Raw genomic sequence first — 27694 nt, 5'->3', positions numbered from 1 at the left:
AATATTTAAAATCAGCTGACATATATTTCAAATGTATAGAGTTTAGTTGGAAATTGAGAAAGAGGATAATAGTACCACAGATATGGAACAGGATTTATTTGTGAACTGCCACTATAGTTTGGTTGGAAATGGATGGGTTTTGTTGTAGTAGTGATAGTCATCATAGCTGTGACTGTATTGGTGGTACTGGTGTTAGTAGTCATAGTACTACTACCCCACCACCCATCACACTTTGCTCTTGGTACCTTATATACTATACCTTGGATTGGTAGGGATTTAACCTTTTTTTTTTTTTTTTTTTTTTTTTTTTTTTTTTTTTTTTTTTGGTACTGAGGTTTAAACCCAGGGGTGCTTTACCCCTGAGCTATATCCCCAGAACTTTTTATTTATTTATTTATTTTTGGTCTCACCAAGTTGCTGAGGCTGGCCTTGTACTTGTTGAGTCTCCTACCTCAGCCTCCTGAGTCACTGAGCTACACTGTTCCCAGCTGGGATTTTGGTTTTTTAGAAATGAACTCTTCAGCAGTTTTATCCTCTGGAGGGGCGGGTGGAATAAAGCACTTAAAAACAATGGCATTTAGAGATTTACTAACTGCTCTAGGGTTTTGACTATGATGAACAATGTCACCAGTCTTTATAGTTTCAGCAATGCCAGTAATATAATTAAAATACTGTGGCCCCAAATGTTTTTTTTTTTTTTTATCAGTTAATGAAGTTAAATTCTTTTCAGTTTTGGCAATTGAAGTTGATCTTTTTATTCTTTATCTCTTGTCATTAATACTTAGTAATTAAAATTGTTTGTATATTTAAAACACTGCTATACATGAATTTCCTTATGTTCATTTAATAAGTTTATGTCCTTGATCTTGGTCATTCTCATTTGGAATATGAAGGCTTAATGAGTAGGCAGGAATTGATACAAGTAGCCCTATGGAGTTGACCTTTACTGTTGCTTGGTTGATAATATATTCAAGAAAATCAAATAACATATATACTGTGTTCAGAAACAAAATGTAAGTCAGGTGTAATGATGCACACCTGTAATCTCAGCTACTACGAGAGGTTGAGGCAAGAGGATCACAAGTTTGATCACAAGCTAACCTGGGGATCATAGTGAGACATTGTCTCAAAAATAAAAAGGTTGGGGGACTCAAGATGTAACTTAGTGGTAGAGCAGTTGCTTAGCAAGCATGAGACCAAGAATTCTGTTTGCAGTACTTCAAAAAGAAAGTATCCAGAATCGCATCTGAAAGAAGGGTATTGCTCACTAAATGCTTTGTTTTTAATTCCCACTAACTCCCAATGATGAATTTTTCTATTTTTATTCTTTCTCCTTTTATTCATTTGTCAAAACTATACTCTTACCCATGAAAATCACAATTTATATTTAACCTAAATACTTAATTTTTAAAATGAACAGCAAAAATATGACCTCATTTGTATTGGAAGTGCTTATTTGATAGAAACACTAGATGGCAATATTATTGCATTCTAGTTTTAAGTTGAACTAAGAAAATAACTTCAACTTGTTAAAATCCTGTTTGATATTTAGAGAGTTTTTTAATTTCACATTTTGATTTATTTAAATAGAAGTAAAATTGCCTGAATCTGTTTGTGTGTGTGTGTGTGTGTGTGTACACACTTTCATGAAAATATAAAATCAATAAGTAACTATTTCACATGAATATTTTGTACCAGGAAGTGAAATTATTTTTTATTGGTTGTGATGTACCTATATGAGATAATAATGTATTTTTCTATTCGTTTAATCTACATGAAACTATTTGAAGTGTTTATTTTATAGTAATGTGTTATTTTTGGAGATTGATTTACCGCTTATAATTATTTAAAAATTCTGCACATACAACAAAGTGATATATGATATATATGTTCAAAATTATCATAAAGCAAAAGTTTTTTTATATATTTTTTTGTTTTAGTTTTTTGGTGGATACAATATCTTTATTTTACTTTATGTGGTGCTGAAGATCGAACCCAGTGCCTCATGAATGCTAGACGAGCACTCTACCACTGAGCCACAACCCCAGCCCCAAGCAAAAGTTTATTATACTTTATTTAAATCAATTAAATCTGTTCTGTAATGAGCTTATGAAATAATAGCTTAGGTAAGCATTTAAATTTATTAAAACTTTAATTGAAAATTGTGATAGTAATATTAGTTATATTAGAGTTGGTATTCTTCTGAATTTCTTTCTTGAATTTTGGATATATTTTACTCATTAATTAGTGTCATAAATAAGTAAATAAGAATTGCACATTTAACATGTAAATTATGTTTATACTCAGAATTATGGAACTTACCAAAAATATGGTTTTAAATTTTTTACAATTTTTTAAGATTATTTTATTCCTACCTGGTTTTTCAGTATGATTTTGATATCATCGTTATGAATAATTTTTGAAAATTTTCCTTCAAATAAGATAAATGTAGCCTTTGAACATATGCCTGAACACGTGGGAAACAAATATTAAGGGGGTGTTTTATTTTTTCTCCCTAGATAAACTATACAGTTTAAATGCAGTAAATGGGTAAAATTTATAAGTATTACAATCTTAGTTATCCTTGCCCTCATTGTAGTTACATGAAGGCAACAGAAAGAGAAGTAGTTCTTTAAGACTGTTAGATATATCAGTTAAATTAAAATGTCATACTGCCTTATTTTTTTTCCGGAGGATAAAATTGCTGAAGAATTTATTTCTAAAATCATTTCCCTTAGAAACCCATACCAGATTCTAACTTTAAAAGGAAAATTGATTTTCAAATAATAGGGACATTTAATTACACATATTTTGTTTCACATTTTTTATTTTTAAGTTCATTTTTTTATCAGTTGTCAATGATAATTGATCTTAGGATCAGTTAACATTTTGAAAAATAATTTTGAAGAGAATTCCTATAATTCTGTCATTTAAAGTAATAGTTATTTTGTTACTTTTATTAAAAATCATTCTGAATTAATATAAAAAAACAACCAAAAGAAAAGAAACATAGTTCTTTTAAAACAGTTTTATGTACCATACTGACAAAATTTTCAGTATTAATATGTAATTTCTACGTGGTTTCTTATTTAGTTTTATAGAATTTAATAAGTAAAAATTAAAATTAAATGTCCTTATAATAAATTTATTTTTATTTATATGAGCATGAATTAAAAGCATTTTGAGGGGCTGGGGCTGTAGCTCAGCAGCAGAGCACTTGCCTAGCATGTGTGAGGCCCTGGGTTTTATCCTCAGCACCACATAAAAAAATAATAATAATAAACAAAATAAAGGCATTCTAATGTCTATCTACAAGTACAAAAAACATTTTAAAAGGCATTTTGAAGCATAGATTTACATACTAATATGTATTTTAAAAATAATACATTTCCATTTCTGCTTTCTCTGCTTTTGAGCTTATATTAAGACATAATTGGACTTATTTAATGTATCAGTTTGTCTATCATGAATCAACATAATCTTTTCGTACAGAGGTTGCATTAATTGTAGTAGCATTTAGCTAACCTTATGGTTTCTACTTATCTAGTTATTGTTTTATGAGCTAAATTGGATAAATTTAAAGTATTTTTTTCCAAATGAATTTATCTTCAGTCAGAAAGCAGAGTAATCTCATTATTTTATGTATGAGAGGTTTTGGAAGCAAATACTTCATCTCTAATTCACCATAACTATAGGAAGATATTTTATTATACTTTACCATTATATGTTTATTATACTTAAGGTAGCTAATATTTTATTCAATTGAAGCCAGAACTTTGGCATGTTTTTCAAACACAGATATATAGTATATTTGTTTAGTTTTCTTTTTTCAAATGTAAGGAAAGGATTTTATAAATAGTCATTTATTCCAAAACATTTAAGATTGAAATATTTTATCTTCAAATTGAAAGTCAGTATTTATCTTCTGCCATTAGCTGGAATTATATTTTTCTTTCTTTACTTACAATTGCATGCAGGTATTTGTTAAGTGTGTACTATATTCTGGGCACTGTGTTGGATAAAGAGAATACAAAGGGGAAGAAAATGTGTCTGGCTATCACAGACTTCCATTTGTGTTGGTGCAGTTACCAGATTACCAGAGTCTAGCATGTGTTAGACTTAATGGTGTACATGTGTATTTACTCTGAGGACAGATAGTGTGCTGAGGGAACTAATACCTAACCACTTAAAGTAAATACTAACTACTGAATAGTTAAATACTTAGAGTAAATAAATAAAAACAAGTTGTTTTTTTTTTAACTTTGATCATCCCTAATATTTGAAAACTTAAGTATTTAAGTGTCTTCTAAGTGATAACAAATCTGTTGAATGTTTCTTCTGATATGCCTTGAATTTAGTATTTAGAGCAATGATTGTTTGATACCTCTGTGTCAAACTAAGTTCTGTTAATAACAATTGCATTTAATGACACTTGGAACTTGTTATGTAATGGACAAATAAGCAGTGTATTGTGCATGATGTATTATAAACCATCTGAATGACTTTCCCTAAAAGGTTATACTGCTATATTTCAAATACTTTATTATGAAAAATTATACTCATTATGATATTGCTTGTATATAGATTTTTTAACCAGAAGTACTTTACCCAAATAAATTGATTTTTTAAAGACGTTACTTAATGATTATAAAACTTCTTTTCCTGAAAAAACAACTTGCATAATACACAGTATTATGGTTTTATTAGTATTTCCGCAAAAAGTAATTCAGTTTGTTAAAAGCTGGTCACATAACATTAGAAATCATAGTTGATAAAAATGCAAATACATATGTTGATTAAATAAGGATTTGAACTTATAAATAAAAACCAGCATCCTAAATCTAGCTCTAAAATATGCATATAAATTGATTTGAATCTAAGCATTGTCTTTATGGACATTAAACTTGGTGACTAAAAGGGACAGTTTTTCTTTTAAATATTCTGTGGATACTAGAGTATTAGAAATGTATGAAATAACTATGCTTTTGCAATTTCTCTGTACTTTATCTATCTTGTTACCAGCATTGCAGTTTCTCAGTAATATTCAACTAAAATCCTTTATGCTATTAAAGTAAATTATGTAAATCACAGAAAATATCTTGAATGCCAACATTTTCTAATAATCTTAGGTTTTGTTTTTTTGTTTTTTTTTTTAAACCACAACTGAGATTGAGAGTCATTCCATTCCAAATTGGTAAAGTCTTACTTAATGCCTACTTCACTGATGAATAGGTCAGCAGGGATGTTGGTTGAAAGAAGCCAGCTCTTCTCTAGCAGCTAAGAGCATCACGGCCATGATGCTCAGCCTCCACTGGTGCAGTAAATGAGATTCTCAAATCTCCTCCTACCCCTGGTGTGGATATATTACTGTTCTGCCATCACACTACTCTGCAGTAGGTGCCTATTTCAGGAGATTTTTAGAAAGCCTTTTATAGATGTTTCATGATTTAAAAAGAGTAAAGTTGATTTATGATTTTCACTAGCTCACTATTGTAAAGAATACTAATATTACCACAGATAATAAAAAAGTACAGTATATTTTATTCTACTGCCCCAGGGTAAAATGATGTTTTCTTATTTGCATTTGTAAAAGAACAGTTTTCTCCTACTCTTTTCCCTAAGTCTGGTGTTAAATTTCTTCAGTGTAGCCACGGTCAGTGCAGCAGTAAGGCATTTTTACTAAACCCTAGAAAACTGGAACCATGGCTTAAGGATGATATACTGCCTAAGAGATTAAAAAAAAATAAGTTATGCTTTCTACTTTTGTATAAAATAATACATTGATACCTTGTTTTTGTAGGCAATATTTTATAACTGCCTTTCTCAAAACCTATTACTGCTTCCAATAACTATGCCAAATACACTTAACACCAATAAATTTGATTTTATTTAGTACATTTTGGGCTAAAAACACACTAAAAAAGTTTGTATAGATACATGCTTGCAAATGCATATATAGTGCCTATGTAGGCAAATCCATATTGTATTGAGCTTTTGTGATTAGACTGTTTTAATGAGAAAAGTTGTTTAATAAGAATAGTTTAGGGGAAAGAATTTGGAAAAATTCTTCATTATGGAAATTTGTGCTACATTTTAAATTTTTTCTATAAAACAATGATCAAAAAATGGTGATGATTAAGGGAGTTTCCAGTGACAGCTTGTTAGTCCACAACTAATTAGTTTTTTGCAAGAGACTTGGCCATACCTTTCCATTTATAGGCATACCATCCCTACCCATTCATAGATACACTACTGCAAAAAGAAAAAAAAACTCTTGTTCTTTCCGTTGGGCCCAAGTCACCTTTAGAACCTGATTGCTCCCTTACCTTCAGGCACTCTGAATGGTGGTTAGAGAGTTAAATACATAGAATAGAAAGTAATCATGTTCCTATACTTTGAAATAAGAAATGGAACTAGGTTTACCCAAAACTGTCGTATCTATTCCCCTGGCACAAAATGCTGTATACATGTTGATGGCTTTTGAATTCTGTATTTGATCCTTTATCCCTTATTTCATCCAAAATGCAACTGAACCTGAATTGTACCTCAGTGTCCCAGTATCATGCATTGGTATGGTAATGCAAATCATTCCTAAACCTTTCCTATGAGTTTCAGCCTTAAATTTTAAAACTAACCAGTTATTCATTATCCTTTACTAATTATATACTATACGGTGTACATGTAGTATATTTCAGTTGTGGTTTTTATTTTACCTAAATGGAGAAATTATCTCCAAAATCTCTTTTCCTCCCCTCCATTTAGCTGGTTAATAATCCTTGTCTGTTTTTCCTCCTAATTGTCTTTTGAACATGTTTTCTTATTTTCATCTCCATCACCATTGACTTAAATCCATAGGTTTAATCATCTCTTAGACTACTGAACTAGCTTCCTATCTGATCTTCCTTTGTAGATCATCTTCCTTATAGGCATCAGAATAAACCTTAAAAAATAAATTTGGTCTTATTTTTTCTGCTTACACTTATTTAATGAGTTCTGTTATCTGCAGAACCAGGTCTGCATTCCATAACCTTTCTTGTAAGACCCATCTCATTCTGGCCCAATTTCTGTCACTTCCTTTGTGTACCCTACACACAATTTATAATAAGCTCTTTTCTCTGGAAGCATACTGATTTTTTTATTGTTGTTTTTGTATTCTTACAATGTACAGGTCTCCTATAATTGTTGAGCTCTTTTTGACTTCATGGTTCACCCTCAAATGCTATTTCACAATGAATCCACATTTTGCCTCCCTATTAACTCATTCCCTTCTCTGCAATCAGATAATTCTGTTTACTCATATTACTAGCATTCAAAGTGTGTCATCATTTTATTACAAGTTTTTTTCCTTCTATCTTGAGTTCTTTGAGGGCATAGGCCTGGTCTTTTCATTTTTGTATCTTGTGTACAGTACCATGAACATAAGATTCACTCATTGAATGACTTCCCATTCTGCTAATATGCACTTTAGGTCTTTGTGGCTACTTAATATTCGTGACATGTGCTTAAAAGTTTCAGAGATTAAAGATACTATCTTTAGTCCCTTTATGTATAAAAATGTAGCTGCTTTTTGTTTACCTGAGCATGTTTGAAGACTTAACCTACCTTTCTTCTTTTTGGGGAGCAGGGAGTAAAAATTCATGATGATGATTTTAAGTTGACAATCTTTGACAATTTTTGCCCAACTCTTCCATACTCACCTCTTTTGCCCATACTCACCTCTTATTTTTGTGTATAAAAATGTCAGTTGAACTATTGATAGGTGCCATGAACCATCATCACATCAGTCGATAACAGATCAAATGTAGTGCTTGTTGGATTATATGGAATTTATCCATTGACATTTCATATATTAAGTTCATTTTTTAAAATAATTTAACATATTTTAGATTGTAAAGCTCCTCCAGGATAAGCAAGATAGGATAGTTTATAAATCAATTGACATATGTACCAACCTATAAAAATAATGAGCATGTTAAAAATTAATTACAGTTGTAAATTGATTTTCTTTTGTTGGCAGAAAGAACGGTTTATTAGCCCAGGAACAGGTTCACACTGTTTTTACATCAAGCATTTCCAGCTGAAGCTTGTTAGTGACTGCCTCTCAGATTAAGGGGGGAAAAAATCCTCACTGTGATACATGAACTCCTATTGTTAAGACATAAATAATCAGCTCATCCCCTACATGGATAAGAACAAAGAACACAATAATACACAAAGCAAAGATTAACTAAGCAAATATCGTACAACTCCATTTAAGATGTAAATCTAAAAAATATTGTGTCTAAAAGGTGATTTTCATTTTTTATTTTTCAATGTGACTGTCTCAGTCATAACAGGAGCTAGGCAAAAGAAGAATGTATATACTTTGTCTTTTGAATCAAATTATTTAAGTTAAGGTAAACTATTTCATAAACTATCAAAATGGTGCTAATATATGAAAGCCAGGAAAATACAGTTCTTTCTGAATAGCAAGCTTTAGATTTGTAGGGATTTTGTTTGTTTGCTGTTAAACTGAGAACTGAAACAACCAGAATTTTTTGTTTTGTTTTGTTTTTTAGACAAAACCCATAAACTTTGTGTTTTCTTAAATCTAAATTCTGACTTTGAAAAAGAAAATCTACTCCCTAGGCTACTTTTCAGTTTATTAAAATTTCATTCATTCAACTTTGAGCTTAAAAAAATATACAAGAAAAGCAGCTGTGGAAAACAGTATATCTCCCCTAAAATTAGAACATTATTTGCAAAAGAATATGTCTTTATAGGTTATGGAAGACCAGAAAGGGTTTAATAATTTTCTTACAAATTGGTAAATTTACCTTTCTTAAAAATGTTTCCTGTGTTTCAGGAAAGATCTTTTCATGATTACTTCTTAAAAAGATTTTAATGTTTATCATATAACTTTTAGTACATTCAGCTGCTATATACATGATTGATAGTCATGATTTTTTGGGGGGGTAAATGATCCCTAATTCACAAATTATAATTTTGGGATACCGTTTCATTGTTGCCTAATAATTTCGGATTTTAAAAAATCATGCCCCCCAAATTAAATTATTTATCTTTTAAAAATTAAGCCTTAAAAACAGTAAGTTTATTTCAAATATACAGTCTAGTTTATGGAAGGTTTCCATGTCACTAGGTTAAATAAATTCTACATTAATATTGTATCCTACTCATCTATTTTGCTCACAGGATTGTTGATTATTACTGTTCGAGACTATTATGTATTCATGGGACAGGACATTTGCCTGCATTTGAACATGTTTCTTTGTCTTTATTGCTGGTTTCATTTAAGAATTTTTTTCTGTTATATCAGCAGTGCCTGCTCTCCTGGATTTCTAACCTCAAGTGCTCCCTTTTAGTGTGGAATACTGACAGAGTTGCATTTTACTTACTTTTCCTTCTTCTATGAAATTTCCCTTATCGTATCCCAACAAAGTTCTCTCTTACCTGTGTTCTGCAGTTTCCTGTTTGAAGTAATATAAAGAATGTGGGTTTTGGATTCAGATAGCATTCAATTCTATTCGTAAACGCTGTTAGTTCAGTGACCTTGAGTAATTTACTAACCTTTCTGAGGTTGTTTCTTCATCTGAAAAAAAAAAAAAAAAGATTTATTTATAGGACCTAATGATGAGGGATTGTGAGGCTTAAAGAAATTAAAAGTGTCTAGCACAATGCCTACCATAGAACCTAGACAAAATAAATGGATTCTAGTCTTTACACCACTAATTTCCCATATTTGCTAATATTATTAATTAGTTCTGATAGCTCTCTTTTCCCCACTCTTCTAGGTTTGTCCTCTGCTAGACCCTGAGAGGAGTGAATACCAATTTATATGTATGTCATTGTCCAGAATTTTGAGAGACAGTAGGAGAAAAATAAAAGCACACAGACAAATTCTGAGGTCTTTTTTTCATGGTAGTAATTAGTCTTGGCAAACGGTTTTCTAATATTCATCAACACCCAAAAGAAGGCATTGTTCTGACTGACCATTCTTAAGTGCTTAAATTTAAAAGTAGTTGTTAGAACTTTAAAATGTTTTCTAGTAAACCTCTAGCATGTCATATATGTTATATTTTTTACTGGGTCTTTCACATTAAATAATTGTGAAATGTATTTGTTTGGGGTGCCTGACTAGGAACTCATAATTCCAATCGACCTTTTATGATGTGTGTTTTCTCATCCGTTAAATGAGGCATTGATTTTCCGGTTTCTGTCTTGATGGGCTAGTCAGAATTTTATTTTGCAGTTATTTTTACATTGGAAAATTTTACTTTTTAGTAAATTTATAATAGTTCTAATAACCCTGAAATAAACACAAATAGAATTGTCTTGTAAAAAAATAGAAATAAAAATAATTTAGGAAAATAGAACACTCAGGTTAGGATTTTGATACAATTACAGTTTTGCTATAATCCTCCAATATAAGAAATAATAAGTTTTACTAGCCCCAGGTTTGTGGCAACTAAGAATCTTTATGGGCACACAGCATGAAATCATTGGATAAGAATCTTCCTTGAGACTGAACTACAAGTCATAACTAATCATGTACCTATAAGTAGGATAAAATGTAAAATCTGTAAACATTTAAAAACCTATCCCAGTTGCATATCAATATTGAAAAATTAACTTTCTCTAATATTCCCATTTAAAGTCCTGTTTTTTGGATGGCACTAGAGCAGATTATGCTTAGTGAAGCTAGCCAATCCCTAAAAAACAAATACCAAATGTCTTCTTTGATATAATGAGAGCAACTAAGAACAGAACAGGGAGGAAGAGCAGGAAGAAAAGATTAACATTAAACAGAGACATGAGGTGGGAGGGAAAGGGAAAAAAAAAAAGGGAAATCAAATGGAAATGGAGGGAGACCCTCATTGTTATACAAAATTACATATAAGAGGTTATGAGGGGAATGGGATAACAAACATGGAGGGAAATGAATTACAGTAGATGGGGTAGAGAGAGAAGATGGGAGGGGAGGGGAGGGGGGATAGTAGAGGATAGGAAAGGTAGCAGAATACAACAGTCACTAATATGGCAGTATGTAAAAATGTGATGTGTAACCGATGTGATTCTGCAATCTGTATTTGGGGTAAAAATGGGAGTTCATAACCCACTTGATTCTAATGTATGAAATATGATTTGTCAAGAGCTTTGTAATGTTGTGAACATCCAATAAAAAAAAAAAGAAATGCAGAACAGTAGAAAAATTAATAAATAAATGAATACTTTTTTTAAAAAAAATAAAGGCCTGTTTTATCAAATGGCCTTTGAAAAATATTCTGGGTCTGGGGTTGTGGCTCAGTGATAGAACACTTACTAGCACATGTGAGGCACTGGATTTGATCCTCAGCACCACATAGTGAATAAATAAAAGAATTGTGTCCATGTATAACTAAAAATATTTTTGAAAAAACCTTGTAAATATGGGTCATATATTTTATAAGTCAATTTTGGTAGATACTTAAACATTTTAAAAATTAACTCCAAACCCCCTATGTATTTTGAATACTTTATCATTTTAATTTTTTAATTATACTTTTTTTTTTAGATCATTATAGATTCATCTACAGCTGTAAAAAATAGTATGGGCTGTTTCTTCCTGTGTATCCTTTGCTAGTTTCCTTCAGTTTCACAAAACTATAGTAAAATCACAGCCAGGAAATTGACATTAATGCATTTTCCTGATCCTATTCAGATTTTTCTCACTTCTACATAAATTTATTTTTGTTGTTTGATTTTATGATTTTTCTTTTTTTTTCCTTTGGTTTTGGGTATTGAACAGAGTCCTTCACTTGCTAAGCATATCCTCTACTATTGAGCTACACTCTCAGCCATTACATGTTTTCATTTTTATGTATGTCTCTGTGTCTTTGGTTATATGAAATTTTATCTTGTGTGTGGATTTGCAAATCAACCACAATAATCCAGATACTGGCCAGTTCCATCATCACAAGGAGACTTCCTGTTGACCATTGATAACCATACCTCTTCTTCTCCCTCCCTTTTCCCAACCAGAATCATATAACATAACATTTGAGAATTGGCTTTTTATTCAGCATGATTAATTCAGTAGTTTGAGATTTATCCAAATTTTGATCATATTAGTGGTTCTTGTTTATTGCCAAGTAGTGTTCCATGGTATGGATGTACCAAAGTCTGTTTAACCATTAACCCATTGAAGAACATCCGAGTTCTTGGACGTTTTTCAGCTTTTTCAAATAGAGCTACTATATAAACATTCATGAATGAGTTTTCATGTAATATATAGTTCTCTGGGATAAATGCCTAAGGTTGAAATTTCTGGGTTAGATGGTGATGATTGTATGTTTATTTAGTTTTATAAGTGGTATCAATGTTTTACTACTTTAAGCATGGAAACCTTACTTCCATTTTGTTCCTTTTACTTTTCCACTCTTTCTATATCATTGTCTTGAGTATCAGATGATATTTATAATTTTTAATCATATAATGATTTAGAAAACTCAGAAGAACACATGCTGTTGTGTTTATCAAAATATATGCTATTTCTATTGTTCTTTTTTCCTTCTCATTGTTTTACTACTTCTATATTTTCTTTTTGTTGAAGAACTTCCTTTAGCCATTCTTTAGAGGTAGGTCTGCCAGTGACAAATTCTTTAGTTTTCTCTTGTTTAAGAATGTCTTTATTTCCGCTTTATTTGCAAATGATAGTTTTACCAGATACAGAATTGCCAGTTCTTTTGGGCAGTACTCTCTTCAATCCAGAATAGAGATGAATCTCTCTGGGTAACCTTCTTGTGCTGGGTTGCAGATCAGGAAATGCAGGGCCTGACTCACTTTCTGCTGTTTGGTGATTCCCTATGTTATTCCTCCAGGCCTGGGGTCCCTGAATGGTCCACCATCTCTTTCCGCCTTTCAGAGTCCTTCTTTGGTTGCCTCATATTATTTCCAGGGTTTATGGTTGTATTTAGCAGGGAAGGGTAATAAATATGAATCTGTGCTATCCTGTTTGAACTAGAAGTTCTTTAGTTTATGTCTTTTTTCTCTCTCATCTAGCTTCTTTGTTAGTGTTTGATTATAAAATATATTTCAGGGTCATTCAAAACTCAATTGAATGAGAAGCCTTTTATAAATTAGTGCTGAAAAAGATTACATGATATTGTAGTGCATTTTACTATTAAGAGAGGTTTTTTCCCATTAAAGATTAAATCATTCCAAGATGTTAATTTATTGGCTGTAAAATATTCTAATTTATTCTTTCCTTAAACTAGAGACTATATAAATCACTTTCTATATTTGGGAACCTGACAACAGCAACAACTTCTGTGTATCTCTTTGCTTTGAGTGATTTGTCATTGAACCTTCAGCAGCTGGATGGGAAAGACCTGCTCTACCTCTAGAATTGGTTATACTAGCCAATGCATACACATTAAACAGAGATTGAGTCTGTGTTCCTTTACTGTCTAGAGACTTCTATCCTATACACACTGACCGTACCAGACTACTTAGATCTCAGTGCTAGTCTGAAGATCTGGGCCCATTATATTGTCATGAACAATTAAAGTTCAAGAAAGTAAATAAGCATTTTCTGTGATTCTGTTTATCTTTGAGTACACATTACCTAGAGTAAGTTCTCAAGAGTTTCATGAATATACAATTGGAAATAAAAATTAAATAATGTGAGGATTAGATAATGGAAAGGAAGGTGAATTTTTTTTTCTTATGGTGCTGATGATTGAACCCATGGTCTCATGCATGCTAGGCAAGCACTTGACACGGATCAACATCCCCAACCTGAATATTCTTGTGTTTATTCAGGCATAGAAAAAGCTTTACAAAGGCTTCATATGTGTTTTTCCAAAAGTGTTCATTTAGTATAGTTATAAATGAGTATGAGATTCAAAACATTACTCTGAAGTAATCCTTGTTCATTATTTATTCCAATTTACTTTGTAAATATTTTAATAAACTAGGCAAGTATTTTTAAATTGTTGGTGTATTTTCACATTACTTTATATAATATTTGTTCTCCTCAGCTATGTACTTGTATGTTGAGTTTTTGATTAATTTTTATACGATAAGGTCAAGTAATGAAAAACCCCTGAAGTGAGGCTTACATTTTTTTAATGTGAAAACTTGAATTCTAACTTAATTACTTTCTTTAAGTTTAGATTTTAGTATATTATTTTTTCCTAAATTCCCTCTCCTCCCAAAATTGATCAGTCATCTTATTAATATCTTGGAGTACTTTTGACTGCTGTCTTGAAGTGATACTGTATGCTTTTTTTGCACAATTTATATGATCAGTTTATTCATGAAATGCTGATAAAATGAAAGTGACTTCAAGGGACTATTGGTTCCAACATTTTGCTTTTGAATATTTATTATAACTAATGGAGTAAAAGTCATAAAATAGGGTATCTGAAATATTTCTGAATATTCAAACTTAAGTAGATAAAAGACAGATTTTGTGTTTTTCTGTGAAAATTGTGGAAGAGTTATTTTACTACACAGTTTAAAGAATGTAATTAAATGTGTAAGAATATTTGAATCATAGGAAAGTAGAAGTTATAAGAAATGTAAGGAAATGCCAGTGGCAAAGTAAAAGGTAATTGATGTTTTCTTCTATATTAAAAGAAAAAGTACTAGGGAGACTTGCTGTTAATAATAAAGTGAATTTAGTGTATGATTTTCAAATGACTATTACTAACCTATTATAGTAAATGAATCCCTTTGGAAAGGGTTGAAGTTAATGTAGTTTGCCATAAAGAGACCATGTTAACTCTTTTCTATATATCTTCCCATTCATTACAATTTCAGGGCTCATCATGGATTTCTACCTGTTTCTGATCTGGGAAGGATATAGTTTGTCTCATCTTGGCTTACAGCACTATACAACCCTCCCCCAAAGACCATTTTATTCCTTGTTTGCCCATCATATTATGTCTCATACCTTCATAGTGAAGGTCTTAAGGACCTGAATTTTTTCATTATTAAGTGAACCTTCCTTTAAATTTTGGGACACCTTCACTGTTTTTCTTTTTAGTTAATGTAGTTATCCCCCAGTATCAGCAGGGGATTGATTTCAGGACCCCTGTGGATACCAGAATCCTTGGATGCTCAAATCTCTTCTATAAAATGGTGTAATAAATTTGCATATAACTTATGTATCCTGCTGGATACTTTGAATCATATCTAGATTACTTATAATACCTAATACAAATGCCAAATAGATAATTGTCCTGTATTGTTATAGATGACGACAAAAAAATGCCTATCACGTTCAGTACAGATATAATTCCCCCCTAAAAAAACATTTTAAGCTTTGCAGGTAAGAGGAAAAAGGAAGATATTATATACATACATGTATGAGAGAAAACGTGTCACACCCCACATTATTTGCCCCTATGAGATATCCCAGATGGTAGGCATGTTTTGTGTTCAGTTGTCATTAGCTGGTGACATTCTATCCAAACAGGGGCAGACATCTTGTGGGCAGAAGAGGCAGACAGGGTAGCCACCATGATCACTTTCACTTTCTGTTACAGTGATACCCATGTCCCTGTACAGCCTTTTCCCCTCCCAGAAAACCCAACTGCCTCAACAAATTTCAAAGGATAGCTGGTATTCAGACCACATTCTGCATCCCCTCCCCGCAAATCATCATCATCATCATCTAGAAAAACTTAAGTTAGCAATTAAGAAACATTTCTCAAATAGTTTGGGAACTAAGAAAAAATTCAAAATGGAAGTTGGAATTTAGATAGAATGTAAAACAATTTCCAGAGTGCTAGAGTAAAAACAATAGAATGAGAACATATAATTCAGTACACTAAAAGGCAACCAAGGAATGAGAAGAACATGTAGTAAAGGAGAGACAAGTAGAAATGTTGACATGATAGAAATAAAATTATAGAAAATCATTATACTTAATAAAAGCAAATGGAGTATATGGTCCAACTGAAAGATCCACCTGAGACACCCTGCATGCTCTTTGCATGCAAATTATCTAAAGTTAAGAAAACAGGCTGGGGATGTAGGTCAGTAGTAGAACACTTGCCTAGCATGTACAAGGCTCTGGGTTCAATCCCCAGTACCTCAGTAAATAAACTGTTAAGAAAACATAAAACTTGAAAGTAAAATCATAAGTAGTAATATATAAAATAGGCATAGCACAGAAAAGAATTCTGATATAGTTATATCAATATGAGGAAGTATACACTGCAACCCAAACACATTACTGAAGAAGAAAAGGATTATATAATAGTGAAAAAGTTTCACTGTTCTACAAGTATAGTAATTTTAGATCTTTATGCACTTAATAACATAGTTGCAAAACTACAATGCAAAATTAACAGGATTACAAGAAGAAAAAGAGACCCCCCCCTTATAGTGGGAGAATTTACTCCTCAGGTTTGATAGATCAAGTATGTTTTTTAAAACAGTATATGTAGGATTTGAACAACACAAATAACAAGCTTGATCTAATAGACATGTAGAATAGAGCACCCAGCAGCTGTAAAACATACTTTTTTCAACACCTAGAGCATTTCTAAAAACTATTTCAAGGTATACCCTGATGGGTGATATTGAATTAGAAATTAAAGCCAACATTTTTAATGCAGAGCTCCACATTTTGATGTATTGATACGACCTATTTTTTTAAAATATTGCTTCATATTTGCTAACTAACTGTAGTATTTTCTATGTAAAATACTGATATCTACCATCTGTTTGCCCTTTAATTTGTTAATAAATAATGACAGCTAAGTAAATACTAAATAACTAAATTAAAATCATAATAGGAAATGTAGTGGAATTCATAAAAGTGTAGTATAGTAGTAGGAAGAGCATGGATTTTAGGTTTTTCTTTCTTAACTACCCACTAATTCTAGGATCTGGGAGAGATATGTAATATCTCTGAGAGTCTTGTATAAAATGAGTATAATAATATCCCCTTGGTAGGTTCATGAAGACTAAATGAGATTATGTATATATGGTACTTAAAACCAAGCAAAGCACTATTGCTGTTATTGTTTTTCTTATTCACAGAATATTATTATCTGCAAAGCATTATACACAAATTATGGCTCAGCAGTAGAGTGTTTGCGTATCATGTAAGAAGCCCTGGGTTTAATCCTCAGTACTGCAAGGAAGGAGAAAATTAGTCACAAATTGAGCATTTGAATTCCCAGAAAGTTATTTAAACTTTTATCTCTTGCCAGTCATGGTGGTGTATACCTGTAATCCCAGCTACTCTGGAGACCAAGGCAAGAGAATTGCAAGTTCAAGGCCAATCTGGGCAACTTAGCCAGACCACATCTCAAAATACTAAAAAGAGGGCTGGGTTTGTGACTCAGTGGTAGAGTGCTCGCCTGGCATGCAAGAGGCACTGGGTTTGATCCTCAGTACCGCATAAAAATAAAATAAAGATATTGTGACCACCTAAAACTAAAAAATAAATTTAAAAAATACCAAAAGGATTTGGGATACAGCTCAGTGATAAAGCATCCCTGGATTCAATCCCCAGTATCTAAATAAATGAATAAATAAAACTCTTTTATATTGTCCTAAAGGAGTTACATGTTACCAAGTCTCCAGATTTTGTCATTGCTGATTGTTTGTTTCTGCTGGCTTATAAGAGACAAAAATAAGATTGGGCTGTTCCGAGTTTCAGCTCTTGGATTAACTTACTTTCTTAGATTTCAGAGCACTTATAAATGTGAGGTTATTTCATACTTCATTTTGACCTATTAAAATACACTTTGGTTTTTGCCATTATTAATCATTCTAGTGTTTCCCTGACTGCCTGATTAGTAGCAAGTTATAAAGTAAGACTAAGCCTGAGTCAGAAGAATGCATTTATCTCTCTTCTAACCAACTACAAAACTCTGAAAAAAAAAACCCAAATCCCCATTTTAATTGATTACCAAGTTAGTATACATTTGATATTCTATATTTAGATAGAAACTCCATAAAATGCTTATTATGTAGAGAAGGAATGTGGGTAGCTTATTTGTAACTTTTAAAGATTTATGTCTGAGTCATTAATGAAGCAAAACTGTGTTTAATGGAATCCTTAAGGGGTGACTGTTAGTTTGAATCAGAGGTTAAATTATGACTTTTTTTTTAAACAATGCTTAGTATAAAACTAGGATTTTAAACATATATACAAGTTTGTGCGTACAAATTTCAAAGTAGTCATATTCTTTGCAGATATTTCTGTGGGCTCAATTATGTCTTTATCAAAGGTACCATAAACTGTTTTAGAAAAGGATATCATGTAATCTCATTAAAGCAGTTTCTCATAAAAAAAATTCTCTTTTGTTTTTAGATTACTTCTCTAGTGACCCTTCAGCTGTTAACCCTGGTTGGCCATGATGATCAGCTTGAAGGACCAAAATACAAATGCACAGTTTCGTTAGACTTCATCAGAGCTGTAGCAAGGTAAGAGTAGAATGATAGTTAATATAAAATATCTTGGATTATATAAATGATATATTAAATATAAAAGTTAATGTTCTTCCTAATATAATATCATTAGTCATTTAAACAAGAAAAGATCATTTAAGTTCCAATAATGAGCAAGCTTTACTGTAGAATGATAGCTCTCTTTAAACTTACCAATGACATAAATTTAGGAGCAGTAGCTAATATGTTAGATGGCAAAAGTTAAGGTTCTGAAAGACCTTAGCCTGGAATAATGGTCATAGCAAGGTGAGATTTAATGGATAGTTAGCTATAAAAATCCTGACTTAGATAACACTAATAACAATATAGTGTATTTTTCCAAAGATATAATTCTTTGTTGCCAAAGACACATCAAATCTGGTGTGTTGGGCTGCCTTTAGAGTTTTAAGAGGAGCATTGACAAATGGGTACATGTTGAAGAGACACGAGGAGGAGAGTGGTGAATTGAGGAACTGTTGGATCTCACTGACTGAAGTATGAGGCATAAGAGGAAAGCCTTAGGAAGGACATGTTAATTGTCTCAAGTATTTCCAAGTCTATCATTTGCAAAATGGGTCATCTGAGTAATTCTAGAGCATTAGAAGTTTAGGGAGGAAAGTGTTTGTGAAAATGAGAGTTGTCTAAAAACATAACGAGCTTCCTCACTGTAATGGCCATTTATGTAAATGTGATTTCATCCCTTGGTCACAGTTGGATAATGATCTGTCAGGACTACAGTAGAAGAGGTATTGTATATGTAGACTAGGAGGTTGAACATGACAGTCCATAAAACAGTGTTCCCAATCTTTTTGGATAGATAGTTCGATTCCAGTGTCACTTTTAAATTAATCATCAAAGTATTTACATGTATTCAAAATTTAAAATATGTAGGTTTGAGTCATTATTTATTAAGCCTAAAAACAGTGCTCGACCTGGGTCTGGATTTGTGGAGTTCTTCCAGTGAATTTTACAACCTATTGAGGTTCTGAAATCCACCGGTTGGCTACGTCCCTTCTGAATTATAAGTTTTGTGATACTGCCAGTACAGCTTGCATGCCTATAATCCCAGCTACTTGGGAAACCCTGCCTCAAAATAAAAAAAATAAATGGGGCTGGAGATGTGGCTCAGTGATAGAGGTCTCCTGTGTGTAACTTCTAGTACTGAAGAAAAAAATATTTCTGTGATATAGTTATTTGCCACATTTTGATGGAATATAAACCCTAAAACATGAAGTAAGGACTTTAGTGTTCTGAGAAGACTTTTACACAGAGAAGATTAAGCAGAAATTTCTTCTGGATGTTATTGAAATCTCTATATCTAAGAGCTTCTACTAAAGACATAACTTTGGAATAGCACATCTTTATTTCAGAGAAAAGGTTTGTGGGTCCTTATCATAGAGAATATACTTGAAACAAACTGAATATATGTTATTTAATCATAGCATCACAGTGATTTTAAACCACATCCAGAGATTTGCACTTTTTGTTTGCCACCTCAGGAAGGAGCAGGAACCATAGGCCTGCTATTTTGCCATGGAAGTCTGTAACTTCTTTTCTTAGTTGTGTTTTCTTTTTCTTTTTTTTTTTTTTTCCAATTTCCCATGGGCGATATCCAAAGTGTAAGCACCTCCTTCATCCCACATCTACCCTCTTTCACTCTCACATCCTCATAACATTTTGCATTTTCCTGCTGATTTAGCCTCCCATTCTTTTCCTGTCTTCCATATCCTTACCTTTTCTTATTTTCTTCCTTATTGCCTTAAGTAAAACCTGATTCTTTCCTGAGGATACTACTTCCCCTTGAATTATCCCTTGTGGCTGGCTGCTCTTTATTTTCCCAAACCCCAGTCCTTCAAGCTTGAAAGTTATTTCAGTGACATTCTTCCTTCTTGTTGCCGCTTCCAGAATGTTACTGCCTTCAACTTCTTTAAGACCTTCGATCTGTTTCTAGTGCATTATTGTCCTTGTGATTATCTTCTACCAACCTCCCAGCTATTTCAGCTTATGTATTGAAGAATATAAGCATGTGGTTCACAGACTTCTTTTCTGCTATAAGATTCTTGACTCTTCAAATGAGAAGTCCAAACATCTGTATTTACTCTATTCAGCCTCCACTGTTTAATAAAGAAAAAAAATTGAAACCTTTAGTTGAGAATTCCGTGAATTCTAGTGAGATGCCCCAGCTTCCCGCTTCTCTTTCCTTTTTTCTCTCTAACATGAATTTTTCCACCCGTGCTCAGAATTCCATATACCCCATTTCTCCAGAACCTCTGTTCATCCTCAGGCTGTTCGTACTTGCAGTATCACCTAACACTGTTGACCACTCTTTTTAATAAAGCTCTCTTCTCTTATGTTTCACAATTCCACAGTATTGTGTTTTCCTCTTTATTCTTTCACTGTTTTTCCTAAGATTCGTCTATTTGCCAGTTTACCCTCTCCACCTGACCTTTAAATAGAACTGTTCTTTGAAGCTTGAGCCTGAGCACTTTTCTCATATAGTACTCTTTCCCTAAGCAATTTTAGCAACACCCATGACTTCAACCACCTATATATTAGTAACTCCTCTATTGTTAAAGGCTAGACCTCTTTTATAAAATATTTTACCTTTATTGGATATTTCCCAGCTCTATTAATACATTAAAAAAAACATGTACTTAGAAATTCTAACCTCTGCTTCCACTACCAACAAAAAAAGAAAGATCCAGCTATTCTTTAGTGCTCCTTAACCTGTGATCAGCACTGCAGTCCACCATGTTACACAGGCCTGAAACTTGGGAATCATCTTGACATTTTTTCCTCCCGTATATCTCACATTCATTCACTTTTTATCATTTGTACTTTGCCACTCTAGACAAAGCCATCATCATCTGTTCTCTGGTAACTTCCTAATTAATCTTCTATCTACTTTATTGTCGACACGATAACCAGAATGATCTTATAAAAATGTAATGTCGTTTTCCTTTTTAAAAATTTTCTGTAGTTTCCCATAGCTCTTGGAATAAAAACCAGAATTTTTAAAATAGCCTGTAAGACTCAAACACTGTGGCCCTTGTCCCTGCCATAGCCCTTGTGCCTGCCATATCTGACATATGCTTTCTTCTTTTGGTATCTGTAATTTAACCACTTTGCCTTTTTTTAGTTTTTCATATTCACCATTCTTCTTCCCATTCTTGCATATGCACATTTTCCAACTTCTCCTTCATCTGGCTAACTGCTACATAACCTTTAGATTTCAGTTTAAATGTGTTTCTTAAAGAAACCTTCTGAAACAAATGACCATTCCTTTCCCAACCCAGACACACCCAATTAGGAAGGTCCCGTTTGTTTTAATTAAATAAATAATTGAATAACTAGAATTGATCTTTATTTCTGTAAAATAAGTCCACGAAACTCAGAGCATAGACTGTATTTGTGTGTCTCACTCTCTTATGCTCAAACCTAATACAATGCTTTAAACGTAATAAGTGCTAAATAGATAATTATTGCATATTTTCCTCTATTTACCTATAACAGTAAAACTTCAGATGGAAGGAAATCATGTGGGCCTGTTTGGGGGGGGGGGCAGCAGGAAGAAACTAAAGAAATAGTCACATTCCAAATTGAGGTTTTATGGAGAATCAAGGGTAGGTATCAAAGAAGAGGTAGGTAAGCCTACTTTCAGACATCTGTGGCAGAAAACAGATTTTTAGGCCTCAAGATACAATCTAAATGTCTAAAATAAGGGAATCAGTCAGTAATTTCTTACATAGCCTTAAGGAAAAAAAAAAGAGAGAGACTATATAATTACTGAAAATTCTACTTCTGAAGGATAAAAACAAAGGAAAGTTTTCCTGATATGAGCTTGAGTAGATAATATATGTATGTATGTGTGTGTGTATACATATATATATATAGTTGTATATACAAGAAAACTAGGAAAACCTAAGGGAAAAGACTAGTAATTAAAAGTCAGTTGCTGCCAAGATGGAATGATAAAGCAGTCATTTGTAACTTTAGCAGGAACACTAATGTGGTAGAAATCAAATTATAGTACATTTAAATAGTATTTATGAAAAAAGTAAATGCAGCAAGTACATATAATGCTTTTTCATTTCTTAATTCATTTAACTTTTATAGTGTTGCCCATTTTAAACTCAACACTGTGCTAGTCTTTGGGAAGATACACCAACAAGTATAGCTATATCCTATCCTCATTAGCCTATATTCTAGGACTTTCTTCTTCTTTTTTTTTTTTTTTAAATATTTGAGCATATTTAAATGTTGGTAGGGCAAACCATAGTGGCAGAAAATTAATGTTGCAAAGCAGAAAAAGATTAATTTAATTCACAAAGTCTTTGAAATGTTATCTAACTATGTGATTTGGAACATGAGATGAAAGAGTCCTGGATGAGATAGGGGAATCCTCTTGCATTATAACAAGAAGAAAAGGTAGGTGTGGATGGAGCTGAGTTTGAAGGTTTGGTAGCAAAAAGTTGAAGTTCTATTCTGATGGCTTCTATTTTCTCTGACATAGAGGCAAAATTATGACTAAAGGCAGAAGTAGTAGCAGTTTGAGAGAAATATGTAGTATTTGAAATAGCCACCATGGGGAATGGAAGAAAATGCTGACAAGGAAAGTAGCTTGCTGGGAGGGTTGAAGTTCTTGACCTTGAATTTACAGTGGCACCAATCTGTGAGACTTGTGATCTTTTTCCAACAGCATTCCATATGCTAGATACTAGGACAGCAAAGAATTGTAATTGAAATCACATGGTATTGGGGTTTTGCCAGGTGAGTTCAGTGGATGTTAGCACGTGAACACTTGAAGTGATGAAGTATGGAGTCTAAGTTGAGCAGGAAGGAAGTAAATCAGTCAGGGGCTGATAGTTCAATGACTGGCACACATTCGGTATTTAGAGGTCAGGAAAAGTGAAGGAGTTTGTGACCTGATTTTCCTAAGGTGTTAACCGAGATCTTAAATGGAACAAAATGGGGTTTGGGGAAGAATGTCTGAATTTGTTTTTAGAGAAAGAACATTTCTGACTGTAATAGTGAGAGTAAAAAAGTCAGTGGAGATGAGAAAGACAAATGTGCAATAAAGTTGCTAAGCTGCTGCAGGTCTCAGGATGGATAGAAGAACTGAACTGGATGCTAGTTGTTCACTGACTAAGCAGTAATGGCAAGGTGGGTAGTAGATGGTGCATGGTATGGTCTGGATCTGAGAGGAGCAGGGGTTTTTGCACAAGGATACCATTCCTATTTTACAGAACTATTTGGGTTACAATAGAATATTGAATCTTTGTTTGAAAGTTCCTCAGGGAGAGCAAAGTTTCATTTAAGCCCCCAAAGGGGGAAATAATTCATTGAAGAGGATATGGACAACTTTGTTGACCAGTGAACCATGGGAAAGTGTGAACACAGCAGCAGTAGGAATCTGGTTCCAGAAAATGAACATGATATGGAAATAGAATATGGGAGATGACAGATGACTGAAAAGCTTATTAAATATTATCCTTGGAATGTTCTCAATGTGGATGGAAGTTACAAGTTTACAATTGTTTTTCCTCTGCAGTCAATGGGAAGACACAACAAGATAACTGAAGGTTGCAATTTAATGTTGTAGTATTGCAAGTCATCAGAAGAAACAAATTTTTAAAAAGAACCTAAACTCAAATTGCCCATAAATGTAAAAGGAGGGCTGCAATTGTGGTTCAGTGGCAGAGCACTTGCCTAGCATGCATGAGGCACTGGGTTCAATCCTCATAAAAATAAATAAAATAAAGGTTGTGTCCGTCTCCAACTAAAAAAAAAATTTTTTTGAAAAAAGGAAATAAAATAGTGTCCCTATGGGGAAAAAAGTATTTCAATACAGGGTAAAATAATTGAACAAATGAAATAAAAAGATATAGACAAAATTAAATTCTTAAATGTATTTTATATAATGAACTTATCACTCCAAATTCTGATTTAAGAATTTCTCCTCATAAATTGCCACTAACTTTTTTGTGTTTATCCTATTTCTTTCTAGCTGCTTACTTTAAATAACAATTGATTTGTGTTCCATTGGAGATGGAATATCCTGTACTATGTTGTAATCCAAAATCTTAAAATGGTATTTATGTGAATCTAATACACATCTGAACGCAAGAAAAGCAAGAGAAAGTAAATGCAAATGTATACACTTTTTAATAAGCTAAAACTTTTTAAAAAGTTTTTAAAAAGATTTAAAGTAGATTAGCACAAAGTTATCTTTGTTATGTGTGGTAATTTTTGATGCTGCCTTGTGTTTTTCCTATCAGATTCTGACTTTTTTTAGAAAAGTATATGTTATGAATTGGCAAGTCACTTGTGTATATTGAGGGCAGCAGGAATGATGGAGAATGTTGTTGTAAAAGAACAATCTTACATATTTGCTTCCTGATTCATTTAATTGTTTACAAGTCTAAAAATTATACTGTTCAATTTGAGGACTTCACAGTAACAAAGCAACTTGAGAACTTCACAGTAACAAAGCAAAGAAATAGAATGTAGTAAAATTTTTATAAATAAATACATTTAAGTTTCTTACAGTTTAAAATCAGTCCTTTTATTAAAGAAAACTGTATTGCATAAACTATGCTATAGTAACACAAATAGATTACTAAAAAAATTAAGGAATCCTACCATAAATGAATTTTGGAGTATTTTCATTTGTTTATGCCCTCTTCTAGTACGGTCTGGTCCATTGGACAAACATTTCTCTATAGCTATCACAACATAGTTTCAATTCTTTGTTCTCCTTTTCACCTTAATATTATATTTAAATACTTTTGCATCTCTAATATGCATGGCTTCATATTGATTATTTTGTATATGTAACATTCTATTGAATTGTAAAATTTAAAGGTTCCACTACTGTTGGAATTTAGTTGTTTCATCTTAGCTTTTTCTGAACTTCTTGTTTTCACCCAAGTCAAAAAAAAAAAAATTCACCAATAAACAACATTAAGTCCATTTTACTTTGTTGCTTTAGGTTTATCACCTAAATACCTAAACTCATTGATGGCAATGTGCCTGGAGAGAGATACAAATGCCACTTCCCTTCTTTATCAGTAATTAAAAGTAATCTACTATATTTGTTTCCTTTCTTAATCCTCTTTAAAAAAGATCTTTTCAACTAAAGCTATTTAGAAATAATGTTTATAAAAATTATTTTTATAGGTACTTTATTGCCTGTAAATTTAGGAGTTTAATAAGAGTTGGATAAAAGAAAACACAAAAATACAATAGTATTATGATTTAATAACCATACCTTTTGTGTCTTTTTGCATGAGACAAAAAGTTTTTTTTTATTTAACTATTTTTAGTTGTCTTATCACTATTAATGATAGCAGGATTATTTTGGCAGCATTTTTATGCAATTTGGAAAGGTTTGGTATTCTTCAGAGAGGTACTGTTACACTGGAACAATTAATTTTTAGTCCAATATGAGGTACCACAGCAGCCATACAATCTCATTTGAGCTATTTTTAAATGTATTTCATAAGCAGTATCTGTAGTTCCCTGTCCAATTTTTTAAAATAATTATTTGATATGTCAGTCATTTGCTTAGAAACTTTTTTAGAAAGTGTATTACAAAATGATAGGCAAAAACATTAATTGGTGATGGTCTAATAAATAAGAGCATGCAATTACTGAATCTTGAAAAGGCTGTTCTTGCATGGATGATTATTTTTGCAGAATTGAATATTTAAGGCTTTAATTTTATACTTATTGCTAGATCATTATATCTAATTATTTTGACCATTTATTCAAATAATAAACCTCCAGTCTGAATATTTATAGTGAAAAATGAGTTTGAAGAAAGGAAAATAATTATATGTCTCTCTCTCTCTGCTATTTTATTCTGCCTGCCATCAGAGTATAAAAATATACATCCACATCGTCTGTTGAATCGTATTCTTGGATCATACAGATTTAGTTACAATACACTTACAGGTCAACCACTGCTAAAAGACTGAAAAGAATGAAAACTACAAATGAGGACAGATGAGCTCTGCGTTTATGTAATGATAGAACAGGTGTTTGGAAGATAAACAATGTTCAGAAGCAAAGAAGATTTAAATACTTTTGCATCTCTAATTACTTTATTCTGATTATTAGACAAAAAGCAAATAGCTTTCAAATGAAATCTAAACTTTCTGTAGTGTAATTGAAATACAGCATGTTGATTAGCTCTAACTTTGTTTCTTTTCTTTTTTCTTTCATTTTTTTTTAGAAAAGTAAACTTTATGGAAAAATAAGAAAACAAGTTTTTAATGAAATGTGTTCTTAGCATCATTTTTGAAAAGCTAGTGTCAAGGATAGCATGATACATTTGATAGCACTATAAGATTATTTAGTGTTAGGTGTGTATTATTTTGCATGTGCTTCCCAGAATCATACAAAGCTGAGCAATCCAGAGGTAAGAATGCTGACATGTTGTCTGTTTTTGTTTATAGGACGGTGAACTTTGACATAATAAAATACTTGTATGATTTCTTGTGAAAACAAGCTTCAAAGCCATATGGACACTGTGACAATGACTAAGCCAAGCTGTGTTCATCCAACTACTTAGCGGGCCAGGGAAAGGAGTTCTTTGGCTCTATTGGATTTGTCCAAACAGGTGCTGGCCCAGCATGGAATCTGATGAAAATATTCTGATTGGTCTGGGTGAATATGAGCAGAAGACTATTTACCAGGGACCCTGGAGTATTTGGAAGCAACGTGTTAATTATAAACAGCAGGGTTTGAGCACAATCTGTTCTACTCTTAATGATGTTATCTTAACACTGAAATTGCCTGAAACCCATTTACTTAGGACTACGTTTTGCTCTGTGAACTATCCCCTGCGCTTTGAATGTGCCAGCAGCCCTTGTTTATATGCCCAGTCTTTTCACTTCCTCTCCACAGGAGCCTCTGCAGTTGCTTGCCAAAGCAGATTTCCTAAGGCCACTGTTTTAAAAGATCATAGTTGCAAAATAAAATAAATACAAGTTCTTTTTAAAAATCCATGCTTGTATTCTCTTTTCACAATGATACTCTCAAACATCAAGGTAGTGTGATCAGATGTAGTAGACCAGTTTTCCATCCTCAAGCCTACTAAGTATCTTCACTCTACTTGTATAATGTTTATCTGGTCACTCTGTTTAATTAACCACCCAACCTAGCTTTTTATCAGCATATGGTTTTCTTCTTTTTTCTTCTTCCTTTTTAATCATTGGTTTTTAAGAGTTCCACAGTATTTTTTTTTTCACATTTTATC

The 27694-nt window shown here is 32.3% G+C and overlaps 1 protein-coding gene across 2 annotated transcripts in view; it reads left to right on the top strand.

The window, feature by feature from the left end:
* ORC5 (origin recognition complex subunit 5) overlaps positions 1–27435 on the top strand; it is a 67557-nt gene extending 40122 nt beyond the window's left edge. For both annotated transcript variants that reach the window (XM_081285697.1, XM_081285696.1), the window contains 2 exons: positions 18317–18429; positions 26892–27435. In XM_081285697.1, the coding sequence (XP_081141823.1) occupies positions 18317–18429; positions 26892–26937 (159 nt within the window). In that variant the 3' untranslated portion in view covers positions 26938–27435. The remainder of the gene's footprint in view (positions 1–18316; positions 18430–26891) is intronic.
* Positions 27436–27694: the final 259 nt, after the last annotated feature.

The sequence above is a fragment of the Spermophilus citellus genome, assembly GCF_964194105.1.
Source record: "Spermophilus citellus genome assembly, chromosome: 3".
Taxonomy (NCBI): Eukaryota; Metazoa; Chordata; class Mammalia; order Rodentia; family Sciuridae; genus Spermophilus; species Spermophilus citellus.
Note: the sequence above shows the minus strand (reverse complement) of the source record. Positions and strands in the feature narration are given on the sequence as shown.